At 44.5% G+C, this 26121-nt stretch overlaps 2 protein-coding genes across 3 annotated transcripts in view; one reads left to right on the top strand and one right to left on the bottom strand.

Annotated features, from left to right (window-relative positions):
• The window catches only part of nfatc1 (nuclear factor of activated T cells 1), a 39392-nt gene extending 22263 nt beyond the window's left edge, over positions 1–17129 (top strand). The window contains exons 7-11 of one of the 2 annotated variants that reach the window (XM_034545611.1): positions 1029–1084; positions 4089–4221; positions 6992–7594; positions 12416–12531; positions 15246–17129. In XM_034545611.1, the coding sequence (XP_034401502.1) occupies positions 1029–1084; positions 4089–4221; positions 6992–7594; positions 12416–12516 (893 nt within the window). In that variant the 3' untranslated portion in view covers positions 12517–12531; positions 15246–17129. The remainder of the gene's footprint in view (positions 1–1028; positions 1085–4088; positions 4222–6991; positions 7595–12415; positions 12532–15245) is intronic. The other variant, XM_034545609.1, reaches the window with a different exon arrangement.
• A 3877-nt stretch (positions 17130–21006) lies between these two features.
• On the bottom strand, positions 21007–25730 carry si:ch73-196l6.5 (riboflavin transporter 2). Its single transcript, XM_034545409.1, has 4 exons — positions 25664–25730; positions 22624–23654; positions 21392–21515; positions 21007–21234 (listed from the first exon to the last, which is right to left on the bottom strand). The coding sequence occupies exons 2-4, from the start codon at positions 23631–23633 to the stop codon at positions 21025–21027; spliced, it is 1344 nt and encodes a 447-aa protein (XP_034401300.1). The 5' UTR covers positions 23634–23654; positions 25664–25730; the 3' UTR covers positions 21007–21024.
• Between the last annotated feature and the right edge of the window lie 391 nt (positions 25731–26121).

The raw sequence follows: 26121 nt of genomic DNA, 5'->3' as shown, positions 1-26121 counted from the left end.
TCTTCCGTAGGGTTCGTTCTCTTTAAAGGTGAAACAAATGATATCGCTTCTTCCTGGAGAGCAGCCGCTAAAACTCAACAATCCACCGCGGACAGACGCTGTGGGGAGAGGAACGCAAAGAAAGGGAAACAGGTTTCCAGTGTCTTCTCAGACATAATAGAAGCTGTCAGTGCCAAGCTGCACCTCCTCCGTCTCTGCCACCTCACAACTCCTCTCCATCTGCGGCGCGCTGTCGGCTCAATTGGAACGCTCCACTCCTCAAACTGCAGACGGCCTGTTGCGCAACGAGGCACACATCTCAGTTCATTTAGGTCACAGCTGACCTTTCTTTCTTTAAGCAACTGCTCCTTGCCACGAAAACGTCATTTTCACAGTCTCTTTATGGGGCCTTTTAATGGGTCAGGAGTCTAAAGAAATTGCAATGGTTTCCTTCTGTGTGTAGTAAATTGGTAAAAAATATAGCTTCACTGATGCCTCACTGGGCAGAATGACAACCTTGATTCTTTTTGTTTGACAGCTCAAATGATGTCAGGTTTTTACACTGCCTGATCCACTTTATTGTGCGAAAAAAACACATCACCAGAAAAAGAGCAAATGCCATTAAAAATCATTATACGGGGATAACGGAGAGATTCTTATGAGAACAGGAGAAGTAAGAGGTTTGAGAGTTGAGGCGAGTTGTCAGTTTCCAGTCGTCTAGCATTAACGAGCCCACCAGCTGTTGGACCATGTTGGGATTCCACGAGGCGAAGAAGTCGAGGTTTCTCTGATCCACCAAAGAGGTCACTCGTCTCTTTGGTGTGACGCATTTCTTCGTCTGCGTCTTTCTTTCTGTCCGAGGTCCGTTTCGGATCAGATATGACGTGTTTTTATATCCCTGATGTGACGGATAATAACAACAACCCTCTTACCATTTCTTCATTTCTGTTGTGAGCCAAGTAGGTGGATTATTTTCTGATTTGTCATAACGTAACACTTTTCTTTTTTTTTTTTTCTTCTTCTTCTTCTTCTTCTCTCTCTCTTTTCAGATGGTCACCACCTCTGGGAGACTGAGGCTAAGGTCGACCGGGACGCCTCAAAGCCTGTAAGTGATACGTGTGCCGCTGTTACCGTGACAAATCTGGTCTCATTTCAGGATTAAAGCGCTGACAACAACGCAGCTGCTCTCAAACATTTAACTGAACAAACCGGCAAAACACATTTCAAGTTACTTTTTTTCAGAAAATGATTTTTGGCAGGCGATCCTACTGTGGGATCAATAAAGTGTACATTATTATTTTGTCAGGATCATTTTTGTGTTATACTCATTTCAGCCACAAGAGGCTGAATTGCCCCACTCCCCCATGTTCTAAATATGACTCAAAGCTTTCACTCACCTGGAAGAAAACATGTCCTATTTAGACATCTTAAGGGTCTTAAGATGTCTAAATAGGACATGTTTTAAGGGGTAGTGGTGCCCTCCAGCCTCTTGTGTCTGAAGAGAGTATTACAACAACAATGTCAGGAACGTAAATAATCCTGGCAAAACCTTTTTTACATCAGTTCTCAAGTCACAGGAGAGAAAACAATTTAGATCTGACTTTTTGTGTCTCACTTGCTTCTTGGGGCTTCATATCAAATGAGCTGAGAGTGAATAGATGTCAATTTCTGAATCATGGATCTAGATTTAGAGTCCATCGTTTACTTTAAAGGGTCGGATCAAGCTAAATGTTAAAAATAAATAGCCTCAAGTGAAGCATATTTTGTTTTCTTTGGCCAGGCAACTAAAGCTATTCCTTTAAACAGTGCACATTATGAACATGGGATGTACACAAGCACATTAAAAAGACACACACACAGACGTTTACCTGCACTGTAGATTCTCTCAGCCCGGGGCCGGAGCCCTCAAAGGTGGGGGTAGGGGGTTGTGTTTGAAACGTGTGGAAAAGGTTTTCAAAAGTTCAACCTCCATCCTGAGAGAGTTTGAGCTTGGCAGTGTGTCCCGTCACACACACACACACACACACACACACACACACACACACACACACACACACACACACAGAGAGAAAGAGGTCGTGGTGGGAGTCTGGGAGACAGACGAGGGGATTAGAGTGTCTGTATGTGAGGCGGTGCACCTGCTCTGTGTCTTCGCATTGCGAAACTCTCTCTCTCGCTCTCTCTCTCTCTCACTCTCTCTCTCTCTCATATACATATACAGTGACTGCTGGGACCCATCTGTCTGCTTGAATAGACAAAGGGCCTCCCTCCCTCCCTCCCTCTCCTCAGCCCAGTCTGCTGGACTGGTTCCATTTTAAACACTGACACTGCCTTGGCCAGGTTTAACCTCGGCTGCTGCGAATCAAACCGCAAATTCAAAATAACTCACCGCCTCCGTCACCTGCATAAACTGACCCCCCCAGGGATGATTAAGTTTTACTTCTCAGAATTATTTTCAATCGGATGAATCATATAAACTCAGATGAATGGCCTTGAAGCGCTCTTTTGAGGAGTCCAGGAACGCTCCTTCACACTCAATGTGTCACATGTTATCTTCCTCCCTCCGCATGAGAGAAATTACTTTTGTCAGGTTAAAAACGTCTCCGCGCTGCAACTTTGAGGATTGTCCGACTTTTTGAAACTGAAGGCGCAGTCTGTCCTCGGTGGGTTGAGATGATTCCAGAAAACAAACACGTGTGCGCAGAGAACTTTCCGAAGTGAGTGAATGATTTCACTCGTGCATGTTTTTGATCCGGCCTGCGTTTGTTTTCGTATGCAGAGATTGATCCCGTCAGACCTGGACGCAGTTCCGATTCACGCGGTGCGAACGGCGAAGCGTTTCCAGAGGTTTTTATCAGCTAACAGAATCAAGAGAAGTCGAAAAGCCTCATCTGGCTTCAATTCCTTTTTACGACTGCAGTGATTTAATACGACGTGCGTCAGCCCTCACCTGTGTAGTCCGGGGCCGGCCATCCTCCGAAGCACAGTTCTGGAGACGGATGACTTCCTCTCCTGCTACTGAGCAGCACCTCCAGGCTCCGGCATTCACTCGCATACATGGGCCTGATGTACGTGGTCTCTCCCGGCCTTGGCTCTCTCCTCGGGCAGCAGGAAGCTCTGCTGGGGAAATAAACTATCCAGACAATCCCGAGTTCAATTGAATCACTGTGCAAACAACCGTGGCTCTTTACAACCTCACTTCATGGTCTTCTTATGGCTCCTGAGTTTGGGATTAGAACCAGATTTTTTTAGATTTTATCCACCGCCTTTAACACACACAACTTCAGGCTATGGATTTGAAGGAAGCGAGACGACGTACAATCCAGACCTCACATCCTCGCTGCGGACCTGCAAACAAAAACAATACTACGGAAGCCCTGAGAGGCAAATAAGAAAAAACTGTTCTGATGATCCATTTTCTAAGTCTGACCTGTTTTCTCTCTTGTTTTTTATGCCTTAAGAACTGGTGGAGAAGAAGGTTTTTGCGAGGATAATCTATAAATAAAATAAAGTATTTTTCCATCTGTGCTTCTCTGGCATTCCGTAAAATACTAATCATATGCACTAATATTTTATAGCTTGAAGCAGTCAGGCTTAGCAGCAAATTGTCAACTGTGTGAAAGCAAAAATTGGAAAAAGACAAAGTAATAACAACAAAAAACAATAAACACATAACGTTTCTCCACCGTGAAACCACAAAAAACATCTGCAATGCACCAATTTATGAATTTATTTATCTATAAAGGAATATAAATCATGACTAATCTCAGTTTCTCCTTCTGAATGCAATTTTCTTTTACTAGCAGTGTGGTTTCTTTATGTATGAGAGGGCCTTTTCCATTCCAGAGCGACCACCAGAAATTGCTTTGTCATCGACATATGGTTTATAAAATATGACCAGTTGAAGAACGAAATAGGATTTCTTTTTTTTAAAACAGCTTAATAAATAGCTATCCAAATTAACTCCAGGAAAGTACACAATAAACAGAAACCCCCCATACCATAAATCAAATAAGAAATCTCCATACAATACAATAATGAAGGAATTATATTTGTATTTATACAAACAATAAGAATACATTTCTTCCTTTACATTTTCTGTGTTGCAGAATTCACTGCTCGTTGAAATCCCTCCCTATCGGAGCCAGAGACTCTCCACTCCGGTTCACGTGAACTTCTACGTCTGCAATGGCAAGAGGAAAAGAAGCCAGTCCCAGCGCTTCACCTACGTCCCTGCCAGTGGTAAAGCTCCTCACACGCTCTCACTGCTCAGCTAGAAACACATTCATAGTCTTTTCATTCGGCATTTAGTGACGTTACAGAGCTGCAACATTCAAACAAGACATTTTGAACTGTGGAAAGAAAATAATATAAATCCTTAAATTTACAAGACCGAATCTCGCAGTTCAAATGAACTTTATCGATGCTGGTGATCAATGTGACCATAGACTGTATATAAGAAGTGGACCCATTGGTCACGCACTGTGACAGGGTAACAGCTGTGAGACTAATCCACAGACAACTCCCAGACCGGACAACGCCATGGTAGCGACCTGTCAATCACAAGTTAGCCCCGCCCTGAAGCATACTCTGCTTTATGGTCTATTTTACTCTAAAAGGACCATCATTTACTAAATGAACATCATGCTGTATTGAAGAGATTGAGACCATCAACTCATGTTTACAATATTTACTGAGGGAATAAATCAAGAGACAAGTAGATTCATTTTCTCATAGACTTCTATACAAGCAGAGGAGTCGCCCCCTTATGGCCATTACAAAGAATGCAGGTGCAAGGCACTTCCGCATTGATTTCCCATTTGAGAAGCGGAGGCGGCCGCCTGCATGAAACGTAGCGCTGAGCGACCACTGACCGGAGGTCTGAACAGCCTCAATGCAGCAAACAGCCTCTTCCATTCGAGGTTTGTGCTGTGCGGACATTTGCTGTCACCAGGGTTCTTCCTTCACAATACATTGTCATACAAATGTGCCCCCAAAGTAGAAGAATACCCCATTACTTCCTCTAAGCCCTCAGCACACATCGTCGCTTATTCTGCCTTTCTTTGACTTCCCTGTCATCACCGCAGCGCTTCGCCACTCGCCAGTCGGCTCTGTGCCTTTCATACACCAGACTAATGAAACATTTTAGCCAGCGTTTCACATCTGAAGACGAGAACAAACGGTTTGTATTCCCCCTCGTCTGGTGGTTTGCTTTGGGAGGAACAAAGCAACGCTATTATTCCTTCATTGTTAAAAAAAAAAAATTCTATAAAATCTGTTCTTTTCCATACCTGTACACTACAGCGACTGGACGCACAGGGGTGGAGGGGCATGGGAAGGGCATGTTATTTGAATAGGGAACCTATTGCCAAGATAAATATAAACACTGACCCACCAACTGAAATGTAAAAAGCTCTGCTAATTGCGCTCGGGGCGAAAAAAAAAATCCAGTGGGTTTTTTAAAGCGGCGATTCAAGCGAACCGGCCCAGCCCTGTACGTGGGCGACGGAGAGCCCCGCTGAGAAAGTGGAGCATTGTCCTCAGGATGCAGAGTGTAAACGAGGGGAGGGGCCGGAGAGGAGGGCTGCGAGGGTCAGTGTCTCCTGAAGCCGGCTCGACAATAAGGAGAAAGTCAAGAAAAGTGTAAAAAAAAGAAAACCAGAATTGTTCTATGACGTCCCGTCACTTCTTTGCAGCAGAAGGTGTTGCAGGTTTATTTCGGGACACACACGGCTGATTTTCACACTCTGGCATACCCCCGGAGGCACGCAGCCTTTCTTTTGCAGCAAGACAAACTTCTTCCTCCTTTCTTGTGCAGCTGCCTCTCTCCTCCACAGGCAGGAAGACGCTCTTCCCCTTCAAACAGGCACCAAATATGGGGGGGGGGGGGGGCATGCACTATTCTAATGCTGTGGTTTGTTGCAACCATCTCGTTGCAGTTCCTCTTTTACAGCTGTTGACACTGAAGCCCTGACACGTCTCCGCTTCACTCCTTTTAGTCTAATTAGCCACCTCTTCCGCCCGGTACGCCCTTGTAAGGTTCAACATATCTGTATTAAGAGATTACCAAAACAAAGATGTAGATAAACAACTACGAAATGAACAATGTGGATCAGTAAAATGCAAGATTTAAGCAGTGCCTTGCTAACCGAATGGTTACAGCGGATGCCAAATAACTTCAGCGTTCGATTCCGGCCTTGGGACCTTTTGTTGAATTAAAGGCGGAAAAATGCCCAGAAATAAGAAGCAGAATCATAGATGGAATAATAAAGTAAGAGTCATTTCCTACTTAAGCTTCAATTTCAAGCCCACGCTCCTTATTGTAATTTAAAACAGCTTTGCCACAAAAGCAAAGAGGAAATCGATCCAGTTTGGCGATGCAGGGAGGAAGCTCGGGGTCAGAGCCAGGCTGCCGCTTCCTCGTCAGCACACCGAGGCGCTTGTGTTACGCTGATCTGGTGTCAGGGGCTGCAGCAGATTGACGGACCACATGGTGTCCAACATGGCTCAGACTCCGGTCCTCACTTTGTACGCTAAACACCATCCTCTGCCTCCATTTTGTCATCTTCAGCTACATTTTGTGTTTAAAAGAAAGCAGCGTTCTCGTTCCGTTCGACTTTCTTCTCTTCGTCTCAATGAGCGAGCGGTAATTTATTATAAATTGCCGAACCCTGCTGAGTATAAAGCCCCTGTTGCAGCAGCGTATTTCATATCTCACATTTAGTGGGTATTAGCACCGGAGCAGCGTCCAAAGAAAACAGGCTTTTTATTATAGAAGCAGCTGGATGTTTCTCATGTTGATGAGTCATCCCTTTTTCTTTTTTTTCTACTTTTGTGAATATTTTCAACAGGGTGGGAGAGCCTGGGCCCAGACACAGAGTCTCATTGATGAGAGTGTTTGTTTGGCAGTGGGTATCCTAGCCACAAACCCACTCACTCAGTCACACTTGCAGGAAGGCTGGCTACTTCTTTACTCATTTAGCTTCCCCTTTCTTCTTGTTTCCCCTCCCAGCCCCGACGATAAAGACGGAGCCACGCGACGACTTCGACGCCCCTCTGGTGTGCAGCCAGCGCGGCCTCTCCTTGCACCCAAAGCCATACTTCCCCCCTCAGGTCTTGACCCCGATTACGACCTCTGACCTCAGGCCGTGCGTGGTGGGCGGGCCTTACAAGCCCTCCCCACTGCCCGCCTCGTCCTCTCCGAGCACCAGCCCCAAACTGCACGACCTGTCGCCGCCGCCCTTCTCCAAGTCCCTCTCCGCCGGCCCGCAAGGCCAACACCGGGGCCAGCAGTCCCCGATCTCTCACGTCTCCATCATCCAGGAGACGCCCGGGCGCTACCAGCCACTCGGCTTCTACCCACCCAGCAGCTCCTCCTCCTCCTCCTCCCCCCCGACCTCGCAGCCCTCCACGCCGACGGACGGCCCTTTCTCTCCGGCCGTCTGCGTGACGCCAGCCCAGCCGGGCAGTGGCAGCGCCAGCCCAGGAGCCGAGGAGCACGCCAAGGTGCCACCGAGGGGGCGGGGTTCCCTTCAGGAGGACGGCAGCCTGCCGGCGCTGGCTGTCAGCATTAAGCAAGAGCCGCAGGAGCTGGACCAGATGTACCTTGATGATGGTGCGTGAAAAAAGTTATTTTGTGATTATGCAAAATTATTTTTTTTAGCCGGAACAACCCGTCCGACGCCGTAATTAACAAGACAAGAAGGTTTCGACTGCGCCCCATAACACCAATGTCATCATTTACAGGACGCTTATTTGATTTCTTATTGATGGATAAATGAGAATTTTGATACTGCAGCTAGTTAGCTTAGCTTAGCATAAAGACTGGAAACCGGGGGGAAATCTCTTGGCTCTATCTGAAGGTAACGGCATCTTCCTTCCAGCACCTCTCAAAAACAACTGTGTGCCAGGAAAAAAAAACATTGCAACATAAAATAAATCTTCAATCAAATGTTTACTGTCATAGCACGGACATAGCTCCCCTTCCGTAGGTGTTTTTCTTATTCTCAATATTGTGAACCCCTGATAGTCCTGTCAGTCACAGGCCATCGTCGTCGGAGCAGCTTGGTGTGGTTAGTGATGGCTGTGCTGCAAGGTTCCTCACTGCTGTGCGAGTCCTCTACTTTACGTGATTAGAGGCTGTCAAAAGTCCAACATTTTGCTAATATCTCTTTACGAATTCGCTCACTGTTGTGGCTTTCCGTCTCACTTCTGAGGTAATTTGATCAAAGGAAGCCGATGGTCTCGCGTTTGATATATTCATCTGTAAACCCTGAACGAGACAAGCCTGCCTAAAGCTCGCTGATATAATGAATACCATCTTCTTCTTTTTTTGTATTTATCTCAGAGACCAGCTATTTTATAATTTTTTTTTAGGAGCACAAACTTCATGATCTCACCACTCAGGCCCTCCGCGCTCACCGCTGAGGCTTCTGAGGCCGCGTGCTCCACGGTGATTTGAAATAAATTGGATAAATGATCTTCCCCGGGGCGAGAAGAAAACAGTCCCCGGCTGTGTGCCAGTCCCGCGGAGGAAGGGGAGTGCAGTAGATGAAGCAACAATAAGCAGCAGCTTAAATCCGTCACCGGGCTTTGATCACCCCCCCCCACCCACCCCCCCACCCCCCCCACCCCCCCCGAGTCGTCTGGCCGAGCTTCCTGGCGATGGCGAGTGAGACGCCGTTGTTGGGCCCGCAGACTGCGGGACTCAGACTGCTCCCATGCCACTTCCTCTGAGCAGTCTGGCTAAATGCATTAACACTTGTTCATTTGGCCAGCTCGAGCTAAAGATTTGATTACACTCAAAACGGTCTCGTGAGGGTTTCTGCGGCTCAAACCAGGTGTAGTTAAAGTCTCAGTTCTAAAGTAGGCCGCCGTCACCACCGTCACCACCGTCACGGACCTTTCTGAGGAGCCGGGCCCCGCCGATTACACTTGTTTTCTTTGGCAAGTTGACGGAGAGTATATGAAGCATTCCAAACTCAATGCGGCTTCTCACTTCATTAAGACCTCTGGCAGCGTCTCATGCCACTCCTCGCTTTATTGTCTCGCTCAGGTGTGGCGTTGCTGTCATTTCAGTTTGTCCATGCTCGTTAAAACGCACAATATTCTGACTGTTATTTAGTAAATCACTGCCCGTCCGTTACTGCCAGAAGCCAAGATTAATCATTGGCATTTATTGATTTTAATGTTGTGCGATTTTTATTTAATTTCTGTAGAATTTCACGCAAATCATTTCAATGGGTGCACCTTTAACCACTCGTCCTGTGCAGTAGCTGCAGAAAACGTCCCTTTTGAATGAACGCGACGCGGGCAGGTGGTCTGCAATCAGAGCTGACGTCTATCCTGCCCTCTCGTATTAACCAGCGTCCCTCCTCCCGGTTACTAACATGTCTGCTCATGGAAAATCTCTGCAGCGAGCTCAGCCCAGCGCCGCTGACGCCGAGGGAGATGGAGGCCGGCCACGCTGACTGGAGAGGCTCGCATGCTTCCCTTTGGCTCAGAGGACGGTCTGGGAGAGGTGGCCAAAGCCACACGTTATACTGCACGGTAGTGTGCCGCCGACTTGTTTGTCAGCGCTGAGGTAACATGAGTAAAACACGTGCATTGTGAACTCAGATCTGAGCCAAGTGGCATTACGGAATGATATTTTACGGCGTGTCGTGGCCTTGTAAGATGTCAGGACGGTACAATTGATGAGCAGAGACTTTGGGGGATCATGGGAACACTATTGGTGAGAAGCATCTGACTGTTTACAGTCGAACTCACTAATCATTTGTAGCCACACTTGGCAAAAAGAAGCACTTGTTTGTATGATTTACAACATATACGGTTGTAGTTCATTATCAGCCATTCTTTTCATGAATAGTTTGTGCTTCGCACAGTGTCTTTAGGGGAAGTGTATCAGTGGATTATCAGGTATTCATCAAAGTCTACATCTGCTCAGCCAATCAGAGCTGGAGGTGTCCTTAAAGAGACAGTTTGAGAAAAATCAAGTTTTGGAACATTTAAGCACATCAACATCTTCTAGTAGGAACCTTTAAAAAGTTCAGTTTTCTAAAGACCACTTTTTAATTTTCTTACTCTATTAACTTTTGAGTTATACAACTCAAGTTGTACATTTGGTGCTGAACTTGGTGACGGGGTTGAATTGTAAGTAATTGAAAGGTGTTCCTAATATTTTCTAAACTTTTTTTTATTGTGGTAGCATTTCGCTGACCTCTCCTTTTCTATTATTCCTTTTACTTTAAAGTTTACAAAAAGCTATTGTCTGCAGACTTTTTTCACCTGAATTAAAAAAAGCGCAGTTGGCAGAGCGTGTGGTGAACTACAGAACCGCTCTGTGGGACTGACTTGCAGTAACCCAGTAGGAGCCTCATTATGTGGGCCAAGAACATCTCGTGGCTTGTGGCCTGGACGTGGCAGTAAAGAGGGTGGGTGGCGGGGGGTGGGGGGGGGGGGGGGGGTTTGTGGTGTTATTCTCTCATTGTCTCAGCCCTGGTCCCTCAGTTGATGTATTCACAGCGATCAGAGAGGGGTTTCATATCCCCGGTTCCTCCTGCAGTATTGTGTTGTTCCAGTCCCGGATCGCGTCGATGTGTTTCAGCCCTTAATGAGACAAACAGCAGCAGCCCGCTAATTGTTTGGGAGTTCCTCGTTTGTCGGGGGTTTCCTGGTTTAGGGAGCCGGTTCTGTATCAGTCGGGTCCGGCTGCTGTGGACCTCCACGGGACAGGAAACCGGTTCCTGGATAGTTTGTGGGTTCATAGCACTTCATTGCATGCTTGATTTAAGTATGAACAGACAATTAAAGTGTTCTAAGAATGACCACAAATAATGAAAATACAGTCTATTGTTTGTTCATATTTCATAAGTAGACTTTCCTATACCTTCTGTTTTTAGCTGAACTTCTGAACTTCATTCTTCACCGTGGAAACAGCAGTTGAGTAAACAATATCACCACAAGGTCCATGTCGCAGACGTCTGGACTCGAGTCACATGACTCTGACTTTATAGACTCGACTTCGCTGATGACTCGTGACTTCACTTAGACTTTTGACTTCCTGACTTACATACTCAAGACCTTCCTTCAAGCCCAAAGATGCAAAATTAAGTTATTTAAAAAAGGGTTCCACAAATCAATACGTTTCCCTTCATTTCCTGAATTGACTAACGTTGACACTATTAATTCCCAGCGACACGTAATTCCCCAGAGCCAGGATCCTACTGTGGGTCAGTGGTTAGCAGGTCCGTCTTTCAATCAGGGGGTTGGCGGTTCAATCCCCGCCCTAGTCGATGTGTCCTTGAGCAAGACACTTAACCCTGAGTTGTTCCCTGTAGCTGTGTCTACAGTGTATGAATGTAACATGATTGTAAGTCGCTTTGGATAAAAGCGTCAGCTAAATGACATGTAATGTAATGTAATGTAATGTAATGTAACTGACATTGCGAGCGCCAGTTAGAATAATGCCAAAGAAGATTTTGTTTGCATACAAAGAGCTATAAAAATAAATGTGGAAGATTCCAGGTGAGGAGCACATTATGACTTGTTTAGGACTCAAAGTTTATGACCTGGTCAGTCTCGACTAAAGACTCGAGTGCAAACAATTGAGACTTTCTTGAGACAGAACGATGGCTTCGGTCCTCCCTCTGCCATGAGCTTTCAGTCATGTCGCATGATCTTCCTCAGCACATGGGAAAAAGAAAATGGGCCAACTCCTTTCTCTGATGGCGATCCTGTGATGTGGTGGAAACCTCCAGAACATTTGCTAAATGGACATTGAAGTCAGATTGTTTTTTCAACTGTTTTTTATAATATATTCCTCATTTTAATCCTATTTCTGTACGACAATAGGGATCCCTACTGCGACTGAACACCGTCTCCTTCAAGAGCAGGCATTCCTCATAATAATGTTTAAAAATGTCAGTTTCTCAGTGGAGGCTGCCCGGTTTGAAGCGTCTCTCTCACTCTGGAGTAAATCGATGCGAGCGCAGAACACATGACACAGATGTCACACTGGTGCTGGGCCTATTTTTAGGACTTTGCTGTGAACACACTTAGAGATCAATACATTGCCTCCTTTCTTTTTTTTTCTTCTTCTAATTAGATCCTCCACGTCAAATGTGACGGCACAATGAAAAGTGGGCCATGACAACGGACACATAAACAGCCCGTGTCGTGTCCTCAGTGGAGCGAAGAGATGACGAGTCTTACCGGCCGGCCTGCCTTTGTTTTATATATTTTTATTATCATTTGAAAGCTGCTCCAGCACACATGGCTCACGATGCAAGGGAAAGTACCTACTCGCTACCGGGCAGGCGGCTACATGTTTTGGAGGTCTGACGATGTCTCGATGTCCTAAATTTACTGCCGGGCTCGTTGTAATAACGTCCCCCTGAGGTTCTTGAACTCAACGATCATATCCTTCCACCTCCAGATGCACAGGAGGTCAAAGCCAGATCAAATAGAGGAGAGGAGGTCAGTCAGTTCAGTCTGGGCCGGGAAGAGCACACATGGCAGCGGAACGACACGCTGTAGGAGGGTGGAGATGAGGTTAGAGTGTTTATTTCTTCTGGTTCACGTGTGTCTTTTTGGTGATGTCATGGTTCACATGGTGGCGGCATGCTGTGCTGCTGATGTGCTGCGTTGCAGAGCATCCTGCATCACAATGCACACATTCTAAAACTCTGAACTACAGCTGGAGTCTGGAGAGCTTACGTTTAATTTTAAATTCTCTCACGGAAAGTGGCTTTGCATGTTTTAATTCAGCCCATTGTCTGTGAAACACAAATAGCAGAAGTCTTTTGGTGGAGTTGATAATAAAGATTATTAATAAATTGTAGATTTTTGTTTTAAAAAGGGTTTTGATGGGGCATCTTTAGATGCATGAGCGTCCTTGAATGCACCATTATTGAGTCTTTAATGCGTGTTCACAACAGCATTACCGCACAAAATATAATAACAACAACAACAACAAAAGGTGCAAAAATATTCTGAGCAATTAACACGTAATGGCGACCAGCGGCTGCCTGCGTTGTAGAAACTGGGCACAATGACAAGTGACATCTAGTTGGTGGGTTAACACCACCGGCCGGGTCCTTTTTAAAAGGGTTCTCCAGGGATTTATCAGTGTTGCACCTCCGTAAAGTTCAGGCAGACTTTTAAAACAAATGGCCGAAATCGGAGCAGCAGCGGCCGACATATTTAGAACTCTGAGTCACTAGTATGCATATCCTACATTTCCCATAATGCCACCAATGGCACACATTTTGTTCAATCAATGTTATTTATCCAGAATCACAGACGCCATTGAACAGAGTTCACTTGGTGGGTGGAGTTCCCCTTTAAGAAAACTGTAGTGGCCATTTGTCCAATAAATCAAACGCAAACATAAATCAAAGGGTTTGTGGTTTACGCAGTCAAAAGAAAACATTGTTCATTCAGGATTACGTTTTTCTGATCATTTATTTAACTAAACAAATTAAGCAAACAAACAAAAGAACAAAGGAACTCCTCACCCTGCCTCTCCTGCGCTGGTAAAAAACCATAGGCCTACCCAGATGCATGCTGGTCCTGTACCTGCCTACTCCTACATATAACCCCAGGTGCCCACAGCGTTACCCAATTAACGTAGGTTTGGGGGGTTTCTCTGCTAACTAGACGAAGACATTTAGAGTCCCTGCATACCAACGTCAGTGTCGTCTTGACGACTGTCGTCCACGTCCTTCACTAAGACACACGGCTGTGAATCTCACCCCGTCTCCGTCGTCACAGAGTGTGTGTGTGTGTGTGTGTGTGTGTGTGTGTGTGTGTGTGTCATGTGAGAAGGTCTTCCTGTTACTGTATTAATAACGGTCCGTCAGCGAGGCCGAACACGTGGCGTATCGCTGCCCAGGTGATACGGTTTACTACCGCGTGGTAACGACGACACATTGGTTTGTTTTTTAAACCATGGTAGCCTCCTCAACTCTTTGTGAGGCGCGTACACCCCTGTCTGTTTTGGTGATGGGAGGCGAGTGGTATTTCTAGTGCCAGCGCTGGTTCACCGAGGGAAAAGGCTGCTCTGCTGCCTGCGGCGAAAATACACTTTTAAAATAAAGAGAGAGAAAGAGAGAGAAGAAGTGATTCCATTGTGTGGAGCGTATTCTCCGGTTTCCAAGCATCCAGTCAGTTGCAGGGAATTCCTCCCTCGGCCCCACTGGCTCTGTTTCTCCTCGGCCCGATCCGAGCAGGGGTGTTCCCCTTCCCCTCTCTCATTTCTCATCAATGTGAGATCTGAGAAAAGGGGGGCTGATTAGAAAAGTGAGAAGCTGATTAGAGAGGGAGGATCTGGATCTCTTCAACGTGATAAATGAGGTCACAGATAGGAACGGGGAAAGAAGGAATGAACCCCTCAATCCCCTTGAGTGAGGGGGAAGAATATGAGTGATAAGTCCTTATATCTCTGTTATCAGAATATATGTATTTATTTATTTTCATTCTCCTGGTTTAGCTTCAGTCCGCCCGCTCAGTTGCACCTGGACCCCCCCCCCCCACACCTCCCCACCACAAAAAGAACTTGGCTGATAGAGACAGATAAACAAGTGCACCTGGATCCTTTCAGCAGGAGGTTGCATCATCTCTCTTGGTGGAGAACGGTCTGGGGATCTCGGACATGCAGGGATTCCATCAGCTTGACTCAGAGGAAACAACGGGTCCCATAGAGCTCAGATTCCCTCAGGCTGAAAACCAAACTTAATATCATAACCTAGCTTCTTTTGACTCATTGTTTGGAGTCCATTCCATGTTTTTGTCTCCGCTCTTCATTCATTATAGTTTATTGTATTTGTATTTGTAGCAGGCAGCTGTGTTCGCCACTGCACGCTGCCTGCATGCTCGGCACCAAACAGGGAACCAGCCGAGTAAGCAACCAGTCGTTATCAAAGGGGAACATTGAGCCGCCTGAGAGCCGGGTGTCAGAACAAAGGAGAGTCAATAGTGAACGCTAATGTTGCTAACTGGTCTGCTAGATGTGCTCATTTGCAACTGTTTGCTTACTTTTTAGCCAAATCCCCTGTGGGGTCATAAAGCCCCTAAAAACTAGTCGTAGATGTTTAATAAACATTAATGTTCATGACAAGCAAAAATGAAGGGAAAAAAAGTGTTCACTACCACCAGAAAGAAGCAGATTGTCTGTTTTCAGGAGCTTTAAAGCATCACATGTGGCATCTACTGAACACAAGACGTCATGAATACTGAGCGCTCTTTTTCTCTCTCTTCCTTTGCAGTCAATGAGATCATCAGGAACGACCTGTCGAGCATCTCCGTCCACAGCCATGCGTAGTTTGCCGTCCGCGACAAAACTGACACCCCCCCCCCAAAAAAAGGAAACCCCAAACAAAAGATTCAATGTTGTGCTTTTCATGCTTGGACTACAGCGTGCAGGAAGCAGCAAGACAGGAAACGCCGAGAACAAATGTAAATGTGTTGTCCAGGTGACCCGGATGCCTTGTTTCTACATGCATATGATGCCTTCACACAGGAATAAATCACATGACTGACTTCAGCTACCATACCTGCCACCCCCAGCCTCAACAAAGATCTATGCTTTTAGAGGACCAAAGTCTGTTTTTATGTATTTTTTTTGCTGCATTTTGTAAATGATTCAGTGCCTTTTGAGTTATGTAATTTGTATATACGCCGTCTGTAGTGCTTCAGTTTGCATATCTGGCTTTACAGAGAGACAAAGAAGTGCCTTTTCGACTGGAAACTGAAAAACGTGTTCGACTCCAAAAGATTTTCTACAGCGAGATAATGTACCCTTTGCTTAATAGTGGCAACAAATGGTAATTATGGAATAATATTAATGTTAAAAGACAGTAGCACAATTGGAGAATTGTGATTAGCCACCAAAAGCTGCTGGTCATAGCAGACCCAGTGAGGCTGTAGCAACAAAACCAATGAGTGTATTAGATTGATCAATGGTGTGTTTCATCTCTCAAGAGTTCAACTTTTCATTTGTAAAAGGAAGAATGTGTCATTTATTTAGTTGCAAAGTTGCATAGTCTCACTGTATCTGCAACCAACAATAAGCACTTAACCACTAAACTTGTGGTATCACTTGTAGTTTGTTCCATGTAGGCGCCACGTTGCTGTCACCTAAGGTCACAACAACAAGAGCAACACTTTTCAGGGGATTCAAAGTTACCCAAATCTCATGTTGATTTATTGTGTCGTTAAGCACTCGTACAGCAGGTGAGAAAAAACATTGCCTGTTGTTGCATTACTCAGTTCAGCCACAAGAGGCCGTAGGGCTCCACTGCACCATGTTCTCAACGGGACTAAGAGCATTTATGTCTTCGTCCAGGGGAGTTTGAATTTCTTCATGTGCTCTAAACACAGGTACATATTCATAGTGTTAGCAAGTTATGTAAATTAACACTCCTGTGGAGGAAGACATGATTTGTTTGGGGCTATTTAGAGCACGGGTAGTGGTGCGCTTTAGCCTGTGGCCGTAATGAGTATTACAACAACAACGCTTGATGTCAGGTCGATGATCCTGTGGGAAAAAAAATATATATATTTTTTTTTTTTTTTCTCCACCTGTTTCACAGATGAAAAAAGGTCCCACCTGCACAGGAGAGAAAAGAGTTTAGATCTTCTTTTTTTTAAATGGATCACTAGATTTTCATTCTCATGTTTAATGTAAAAAAACAACAACTGTGTAGTCACAGAATAATGAGACATCTTGAGTCCTTTATGCATACTGACTCTAAAATACCATGAACTTTGGAGTAAACGGCTGGCTACAGTCGTGCTGGTCAAAGAATGTAAGTGAGAGGGCCTCTAACCCGATGAATATTTAATAACAGTGAACAGCAATACAAATATATAAATTCTTTAATGTTTGTTTTTTGTATTTTCATAGTTATTCTCTTCGCATGTGCTCCGTTTATCCACGTTCATCATACAGCCTCTTTCCCATGGTTCCCTACAGACTGTGGTTTATCTACTCATAGTAAAACTGACCGGGCTCACACACTCTGGCTCCCAGGTTTTATATGTATTTATGAGTCTTAATCCTTGTAACTGAAGCCATACTGGAATGTTTACCGCGGAGGTGTGTTGTTGTTGGTGAACAACTCATAACTCTGCTTTGATCTATTTTTGTGTATTTGTCAATAAATAAGTCTTCATCTCTTTCATGCGATTGATCTGTTTCTTACCTTTTTAGTTTGATCAATATAGGCTCAATATATACGTGGATCAATACTCTGTGTCCTCGCATCACAGCAGGGACACGTGTGGGATCCTCCTCTCCACATGTGGTCACAGCTGCGCGGGGCAGGATTTTATGTTAAAGAGTCATACCGACTGCTTTGCATGCGACGCATCGCACGCAAAGCAAGTTCCACGAGTCGGCATAATGCTCCCCCTTCAGATATGAATGGAAAAACGAGCGCATGGGGCAGTGCGTCTGTGAGGAAATGCAAAAGCCCTGCGGCGTTTCGCGCGCCTTTTTGCAGTTTAAAGTCGACAGTTGTCAGCTACGCTAAGTCCAGAGCGGATGAGCCATCGAGCTTTGGATGTTGAGTGCGAGAGCACTTTGTTCTGACGTCCTTTCTTCTGAATCAGATAACGGAGCATCCACGACGCTCTAAAGTCTTAACTGAGCACCTTTTTAAAGCAGAAAGCTTTACAGATGTAATGTTCTTCAAGGGGTCTGTTGTGTTGCGGGGAACACTGCCACCGTGTGGTCTGCGGGGGGAATGGCTGTGTGTGTGTTTTCCTTTCTTGACCTGACCGTGTCACCTCCACCTCCACCCCCACCAAAACTCTGCTGTTAGGAAAATCAGGGCGTGATGTTTGTTGGTTTTGCTTGGCTGCCTCACACTTATTATGAAAATCAAGCCTCATTTTGACCTAATAGTAGATGAGGTCAAAATGGAAAGGTCCGAGCAACACCTGGTAAGCTCGCGAGTAATGATATATAATTATATGATTGTGGGTATAAATTCACAGTTCAAGGGTAGGTTATTACTCTGTTAATATATCTGCTTATACGTCTTTACATGAATGTAACATCGTTTATATAAAAGTATCTATATATTTATACTGGTTCAAGACTATACTAGAATATACATTTGTCTTTAGATAAATCCATTTGTACTGGAGAAAAGGTTGTATTGCTATTGTATCGGTGTATTTTATAGAATTCAAAATTGTATAGAAAATACTGATTACAAGTTCCAACACAGTATATGTCTCTCTGTGTGTGTGTTCCTTTGTTTTCATATTCAAAGATAAAACTAAGTAAATATAGACTTTTAAATGTCCATCTTGCTTCTTTCCGCTCCGTCCAGCAGTCTGGTACGCCGTTGAACATCAGCCATCAAGGGGACTGTAATTATCAGTCAAGCCTGTTGGTGGTCCTCGCACTTGTGGACATCATTACTCTCCTCATGGGACAACCGGTGATCATCAAACTGCTGATGATCACCTTCAAGTTCAAGAAGACGACAGATATCCTGAATTTCAATTTAGCTCTCTTCAACAACGTGCAGTACTTGATATCCATCTTGCATCTCATCTTCGTGGTATTGAAGAATAAAACCCACAGTAAAATCGCCCAGTTTTTGTTAGTGTACGTAGAAATCGGAGGGCCAATGGGTCTGGGTTTCATCTGCCTGGAGAGATATATTGCAGTGATTCACCCCACCTCTTATCCTTTGCTGAAGACATACCGATGCAGGGAGCTTTGTGCTCTGTCGGTGTGGCTCCTCTCTTTGCCCATGGCTTCGCTGAATGTCTTAGGCAGGAAATCTTCCTTCTTTCTCACGGAAGCCAAGTCGACGTTTGTCCCACTAGGCGTGATGTTGGCCATGGCGACAATGATGGTGTATTGCAGCGCCAGGATTGCCAGGGTGCTGAAGAAGTGCGGCCCGGGGAGAGACAAGCTGCACCCCGTCAAGAGGAAAGCCTTGAGGGTTGTCTGTGCCACCTCCATCATCACCATGTGCTGTTACTTCCCAGTTACTTCAATACAAAGCTTTGCGGATACTATTCCAACTGGGAATAAATGCATCTTCACGTCTATATCTATATTCTGGATGTCTGCTGCGAGTATTGTGCATCCAGTGGTTTACCTCTCCACCCAGGGAGAGCTGTCTGCCTACTTAATGGCTCTCTACTCGCCATGCAGAGCATTAATACTAAATACTATATAATGGAGTAATTTCTACTAAACTACTAATAATAACAATTATTATTATGAAAATAATTATAAGGATATGATAATGAAAATAATTTTAACAATACAATTAATCATAATTATTATAATTATATGAAAATGATAATAAAACAACATTAACAAAAGCAATTCTAATTATATGGTATAACAATAATTATATTACTATTATTAATAATAACTATTTGTATTCAATCCTTTTGCGTGCGCGCGCAGCTTCCATCAACTGGCACCTGGGCTCATCTTCAGCAATCCAACCACGATGTGAAATACCGGCTTCCTTTGACTCGTCGCCAGATTATTTCTCCATTTCAGCGGTAGAGCGACGACTCTTAGTCGTTTCCGACAGGAAGTATCTTTTGTGATTCCCTTCATCTTGCCGTTGTACTAACTTCTGTTCCAGGAGCCCCGTACCGACCCTGCAGCTCAACCACCGCGGCTCACGCCACCACATCTCCCTACTTGCATTCGAAGGCTTAGAAAGGCTTTTGACCCTCAGAGGTAGAGAGGCCAATGGGGAGCAAATGGGACAATGCCTAGCAACAATGCCTAGCAACAATGCCATCTCTTGAACTCTGAGGGAAGGTCAATTGACCTGTACGCAAACTAAACACACGCGTATTCTTACATAGGTTCACTCATAAGAAACAACCATCATCTGATCGTAGACATTTGGTAATCTTGACTTTAGAGCAATTTGAGTTGCCTGAGTATGGAAATGATGACATAATCATATGAAAATATTATGTAAATTAGGAGGATTTCAGAGAAGATTGGTATCTTGTAGGCTTTTTTTTTTTAAATAGACATTTTACAATCAATACAAAAAAATTGTTTGATGGTTTTAGGTTGAGCTGTGGTCATGTCTTTGGTCTGGAGGTTATTTTCTCTGGTTCGGACCACTGTAAGTTGTCCCAGTCAGGTCAACATATAAAGAAGTGACGTATAAAGTGTGTTGTGTTCTCTCAGTAATGTTGGATTATATCTTTGTAGTGTAATGCCATAACGTAGAATATACAATATGAATATGGCACATGTGAATGAAAAAATGTAAAAGATGTTGTTACTTTAAATACACAAATATAGAGGCTCAAATGAAGATTTGTAAAATAGAGGAAAGCATATGAGTCAAACAAAGAGCAAATATGCATCTGTATTTTTTGTAGTAACGTCACTCTTGTTGTAATGTTGTAATGTTTGTGATGTGAAGGGTGAAGTGTTTCTCTGTGGTGAGAAAATTCTCCAACTACTTGAGCTAAATAAACTACTTAAAAAAAATAAAGTGTGTTGGATCAGCGGGAAAATGCATCTTCATGAAGCTATAAACAACTGTTTTATTTTTTTTTACAACTTTAGAGATACATGCTTCCCACAGGACAGCTATGCTACAAACATATGCTGATTTTATAGAATAGGATGCATTGCTGTAGATTAAACTATAGCCAGTCGGACACATGCATATACATATAGATATATACATACATAGATATACTATATATATATGTATGTATATATATATATATATATATATATATATATGTATGTATATATATATATATATATATATATATGTATGTATATATATATGTATATGTATATATTATATACATACATATGTTATATATATATATATATATATATTATATTATATATATATATATATATATATATAACACTGACAGGGAACATTTCACTCCACAGTGTACACTGTACGACATTACAGCTTTTCTTGTAACAAATGACATAGTAAAAAAAAAAACAGGAGAGAAAAAATGGTCTCCTCCGTTGAATATCTCGGTTAAAACACGAATGACGAGTCTTTATTCACATCTGGTGTTGCACGGGTCCCCAGATGAGAAGAAGCTGTACACGCTGACCACGGGAAACATGGTCACGGCTCCCAGCAGGGAGCCCAGCTGCACTACCGCTCCGCACCACACGAGGGCGCCGTGGCCCTCGTCGCGCAGGATCAGCCCGATGATCACCTTCACGTAGGACAGAGTGAGAATAAACAGGACCCAGGCCAGCACCTGGTGGAGGAGGGGGGGAGGAGGAGGAGGGGGGGAAGTTGGAATCCGATAAATATCTCCATGTCTGATGCTTGAATGTGGTGTTTTGTCAACGCTCGCACGAGAAAGAAAATGGAGGTTACATTCGGTAAATGAGGCGGAGCAGTGTCCTACTCACGATGATGACGCCGCCGGAAGTTTCATTAACCAGCAGCGGACACGGACTCAGCGCCGCCATGCCCATTATATAGGCTCCGACCCCGCTTCCGCTCACCGTGAGAGCTCCCATCAGCAGCAGAGATCTGCGGGGAAATGACAACTGTCAAGTTGATATAGTCTTACAAAAGTTTGTATTAATCTTTAGGTTTATGTAGGTAAAGACTAACAAAATATTCTACACAATTCCTACACATTAGATTGGACTTAATTTCTAAACAAGGGGCGGGGCTATTCGGTTTCCGATTCTCGTGAAAGCAGGGACACCTTGAGGGAATCTCTGTAAATTTGGCACAGATGTCTGAAGAATGAACTGAGTAGAAATTGAGGGTTACTTTTTATCCATAAATCGAGAATGAATTCACTAATTGCGTAGACTGTATATAAGCAGTGGACGTCGTCAGCGTGATGTCATCCATTAATTAGTGGACTGCAGTATGGAAGCCTCGAGATCGCCGATTTCGCTGTTGACATCTTGACATATGGCCGCTATCATCTTGGCTTTTTTGCAACCAATGAATGGAAGTGTCCATATTTGGAATGTGGAGCAGTGACTAGAAACGCTGTATAGGGCTCTGGTAGCGGCAGCAACCTGTCAATCACAGTAAGCCCGCCTATAAAGTATACTCCACATTGTGGTCTATTTGATTCTTAATGGCCCATAATTTACTAAATGAACATTGTACCATATTGAAGAAAACCTGAAACTAGAGATTGAGACCATACATCCATGTTTACAATGTTTACTGAGGGAATAAATCAAGAGAGGGTCATTTTCTCATATACTTCTATACAACCAGACTTATTTTTATTTTTGAGTCGTAGCCCACTGATGGACATTAGAGAGAATGCAACTTTTAGACTTTTAAGACACTTCCGCATCAGCTTTATGGAGGTTGACCGCATGCTAATCGCAACAATTTCACACAAATGTCTTATTAGATAGAATTATGACATTTTTGGACAGACATGGACACAAAAAACAACTTGACTGGTTGGCGGAGAAGTACAAGGGGGTCATTCTAATTTCTAATGCAAAGTGAGGGTCAATGATAGAGGGTCTCGCAGGCCGCCCAGATTATTATTAATAATCTTTAATAGCTATTATTATCTTCAAGGCAAATTTGTAATTTTGAGCTATTGAAATCAAATTGACTAGTATCATTAAAAAGGTGTATCAAACCACACACTGACCTTATGGGGAAGAACATGGCGATGAAGCAGGCGAGAGGGTTTGCCACGGCAGCCATGGTGGCTGATAGGTGATAGGAGTTGTTCCCGTACGGCAGGCACGAGTAGGACTGCACCGAGGGAAGCACCACGTTGGTCAGTGCGTTGGCCCAGGCCAGGATCACAAATATGTAAAACACCTGCGTCCAGCTGTACAAGCCGGTACCAAAGCTGCTGCGCTTCTGGCTCGCAGGTCTGTACGTATCCATCATGGGCTTCTGCTCCGCCCACTTCCTGTCCCGCTCAGATTTGTCCTTCCCCCTATTGGTGCGTCGGCCGCCGGGGCGCTCTCTAGCCACGGACGGGTGGTAGTTCAGCAGCAGGAACGCCGCCAGGCACACCAGCATCATGGCGCTGAGGAAGAAGAAAAACACCTCGGCGGAGAAGTTGGCAGGCTGATATTGAGCCTGCAGGTCAAAGGTCACCGAGCTGTCGGAGGAATTCAGGGTGTGGTTCAAAAACCGGGTGCTGTTTATGCAGTGGACCACTCCGACTCCCTGGATCAGAGCCACCAAGGCAGGCAGCAGGCCGCTCAAGCCCTCCCCAATGTAGTACGTGGTCAGGTACTGAGTCTTGAGGCGCATCATGAAGGGCAGGAAGGTGACGGAGGAAGTGCAGTCGACGGTGGCGAGGAAGAAAGTCAAAACGAGCAGGGCCACACTGCGAGGAGCGCCTGCCACCACCACGGTCTCCTTCCAGAAGAAAGCCAGCAGGAAGCTCGCAGCGGTGCCCAGGCCGATGATGGCGTATATGATGGCCGCTTCGTTCAGGGCGCCGGGCCGGAAGCGGTGCATCAGGGTGACAAAGAGGGGCCCGACATTGGCCATTTGGATGAGGACGGAGAGGTACGAGGGCAGGTACCAACCCTCGGGGATCTGGGGGACGACGAGGGGCAGCTCCACCCACAGGCCGTTGATGGAGACCCAGGAGCCCATCCCGAACAGACACGCCAACAGGTGGGTGAGGAGGGACATGTTGGAGGTGTGCTTCTACTGCTATGAAACAAATACACCTTGATTCATTATTTATAACAGCTACTATATAGATTGCTATGAACTCTGGTACATGTTCTTTCCACAGATCGACTCAGGTGATCAGCTGCAAATTCTTCAGTGTGTGTGTGCTACATCTACTTGCAAGCCGCTTGCTGAGCCGTGCCTACATGTACCAGAATGCACTGTGCGCCACCTTCTGTCTAACGACCCCCTCGATGACCCCTCGATGCCCCCTCTATGACCCCCTCATTCCTACTCGGCAGCACTTAATTGGACATTCACATAAAAGGGCCAAATGTAATTTAGCACTATAATTGGGTTGTAATTTCATCATAAATACATTTGCTAATCAGAATTTGTCCAATATTTTTGGTTTATCACCAAATTCTTGCAAAACCCGTTAATTGCCTCATGGATTACTTGTGTGTTTCGTGCTTGTTAGCACATGTTAGCACTCTGACATGCTAAACTAAGAAGGTGACACATCAGCATATCATTGTGTGCATGGCTGTAGACTATAGGGCTGCTACTAACAATTATTGTCTTTGTCAATTAAGCTGTGGATTATTATTTCCTCAACTAAGTCATTTTGTTTAGTCCAAAGGTTAAAAAAGTAAATCATTGTTTCCCAAAGCGGGACCGTTCACCCCAAAACACAATTCATAGTCTTATTCATCTCTCTTTGCGTATTGTTTTTCAGTGAAATGTATTGAGGTTGAGCTATTGTCAGTTATTCCAGTACAATGGAGCTCACTGTACCAGTTTATGGACCTCAAAAGCCCAAATCTATAATCACACATTCACCTGAACGTCCACAGACGTTGTTCTAAGCAGTAAAAACTGAAAACCGCTTTCTACTTAATATTCTGAGAACGCCTGAGGATTTATTTTACGGGTCTGTCATTTTCTGGAAATAACTATCCAATTCTTTACGAATTATGAGAGTATTACGTTGGGTTCAAAGAGCCATTCTCTCAAAGAAAACAAAAACGTATTTCCTTTTTAATGAGTAGAAGATTACACCGTTCTTACAGGGAGACGTCTGAGGAAATTCTTAGAAATGGATAAAGTATTATAGAGTAACTATATTTAAAAAAAAGAAATGTTGCTTTGCTTTTGGCATTTGAGCGCCGGGCAAACTAAACGCCCTACAGACGCCACTTTATTGTCGATATCTCCAAATCACACCCAGGCATTATTTATGGTAAGACGACCTTCCTGGTAGAAGCTGGTCCACACAAGGTTAACCATTAAGATGGAGAGTCACAACATGCTTTTAGGTCAAGGATGGGGTAAATCGCTGTAAGGATGGTTATAGGTAAAGAACGTGAACATTATAAATGAAAGTCTGTCCATTTGTTTCCTAATTACCGACGGGGGAAAACTCAACTCATCGTGGGGATGACTGCATCATCACAGCAGCAAAGAATGAGAATTAAAAGAATAACATGAGCGAAGAAAATGTCGCCGATTAATGTGTCACCGCGAGGAAGCATGTTGTTGAACGGATCCTGCACTTGGTTAATGTTTTACGGTCCTCTTGGATGTCTTGTGCTGCGAGAGCAACGCCGCTCGATTTCTCTGTCGCCAACGTGAGCAGAAACGTGTGTTCTTCCACGTCCGGTTGTTTTTTTTCTCTGATCACAGGCGGGTTGAACACCCAGCATGCAGCAAAGTAAAACACGACCACCTACTGCTCCGGTAACTGTTGGATAACCTGAGAAAACATCTGACCGCTGCATTGTTTACTGGGAAAAGAGTCTTTGATCGGGGAAAAGAAAGTCCTGGAAGCAGAGTGTTGAACAAAAACTAAGTAACAAAAGAATTGAGCACAATCATGATTTTTAGTTAATATTCAGCATATCGACAGATTATTATCTAATCATCAAATAAAACAGTTTAAAACATCAGCACGTTTTGATTGATAGTCTGAACATCAATGAGAAAAAGCGTCCACAGAAACCTTTAAACCAATTCAGTGAATGAAATGCGTCCCTGCAGATACTCACATGCTGCTCCCCGGAGAGTTTGGAGTTTTCTGCAGGGAGAAGGAAGCCAAAGTCCTTTACAGTAAACTCTGTGTGTGTGTGTGTGTGTGTGTGTGTGTGTGTGTGTGTGTGTGTGTAACTCAAGGGATTAAACCCTCCTCGGGGAGGTGGTGTAGCCAACCATGACACACGTCTGGTTAACCGCTCATTGTCTCAACCTTGAGTACCTTCACTGTCGCGACTGAGAGGATGATCCATAAACATCACATGTTGTGTTTTGCAACTTCTTTTGGGGGAGCGTGGGGGAGGAGGGGGCCTCGAGGCATTTCTTCTTTTCTTATGAGTGAGACGCATTCAAGGATTTGTTCATTCTGCTTAAGGGGATCATGGGAGCGAGAGGTGAAAATGGCTGTTGATAAATTTCAGCTCAGTTATTACTAAAATTAGACGAAAAACAAGGAATCATATAATTGTATAAA

The sequence above is a fragment of the Cyclopterus lumpus genome, chromosome 11, assembly GCF_009769545.1.
Source record: "Cyclopterus lumpus isolate fCycLum1 chromosome 11, fCycLum1.pri, whole genome shotgun sequence".
NCBI classification, from domain to species: Eukaryota; Metazoa; Chordata; class Actinopteri; order Perciformes; family Cyclopteridae; genus Cyclopterus; species Cyclopterus lumpus.
Note: the sequence above shows the minus strand (reverse complement) of the source record. Positions and strands in the feature narration are given on the sequence as shown.

Bases quoted from the DNA above. Each gene is read 5' to 3' on its own strand.
- si:ch73-196l6.5 (XM_034545409.1), bottom strand. From the start codon at position 23,633: ATGTCCCTCCTCACCCACCTGTTGGCGTGTCTGTTCGGGATGGGCTCC. The intron at 21,516-22,623 runs GTCAGTGTGTGG...ATTTCCCCGCAG, and splicing joins GCCATGTTCTTCCCCATAAG to ATCTCTGCTGCTGATGGGAG. The intron at 21,235-21,391 runs GTGAGTAGGACA...CTCCTCCACCAG, and splicing joins CTTCCGGCGGCGTCATCATC to GTGCTGGCCTGGGTCCTGTT.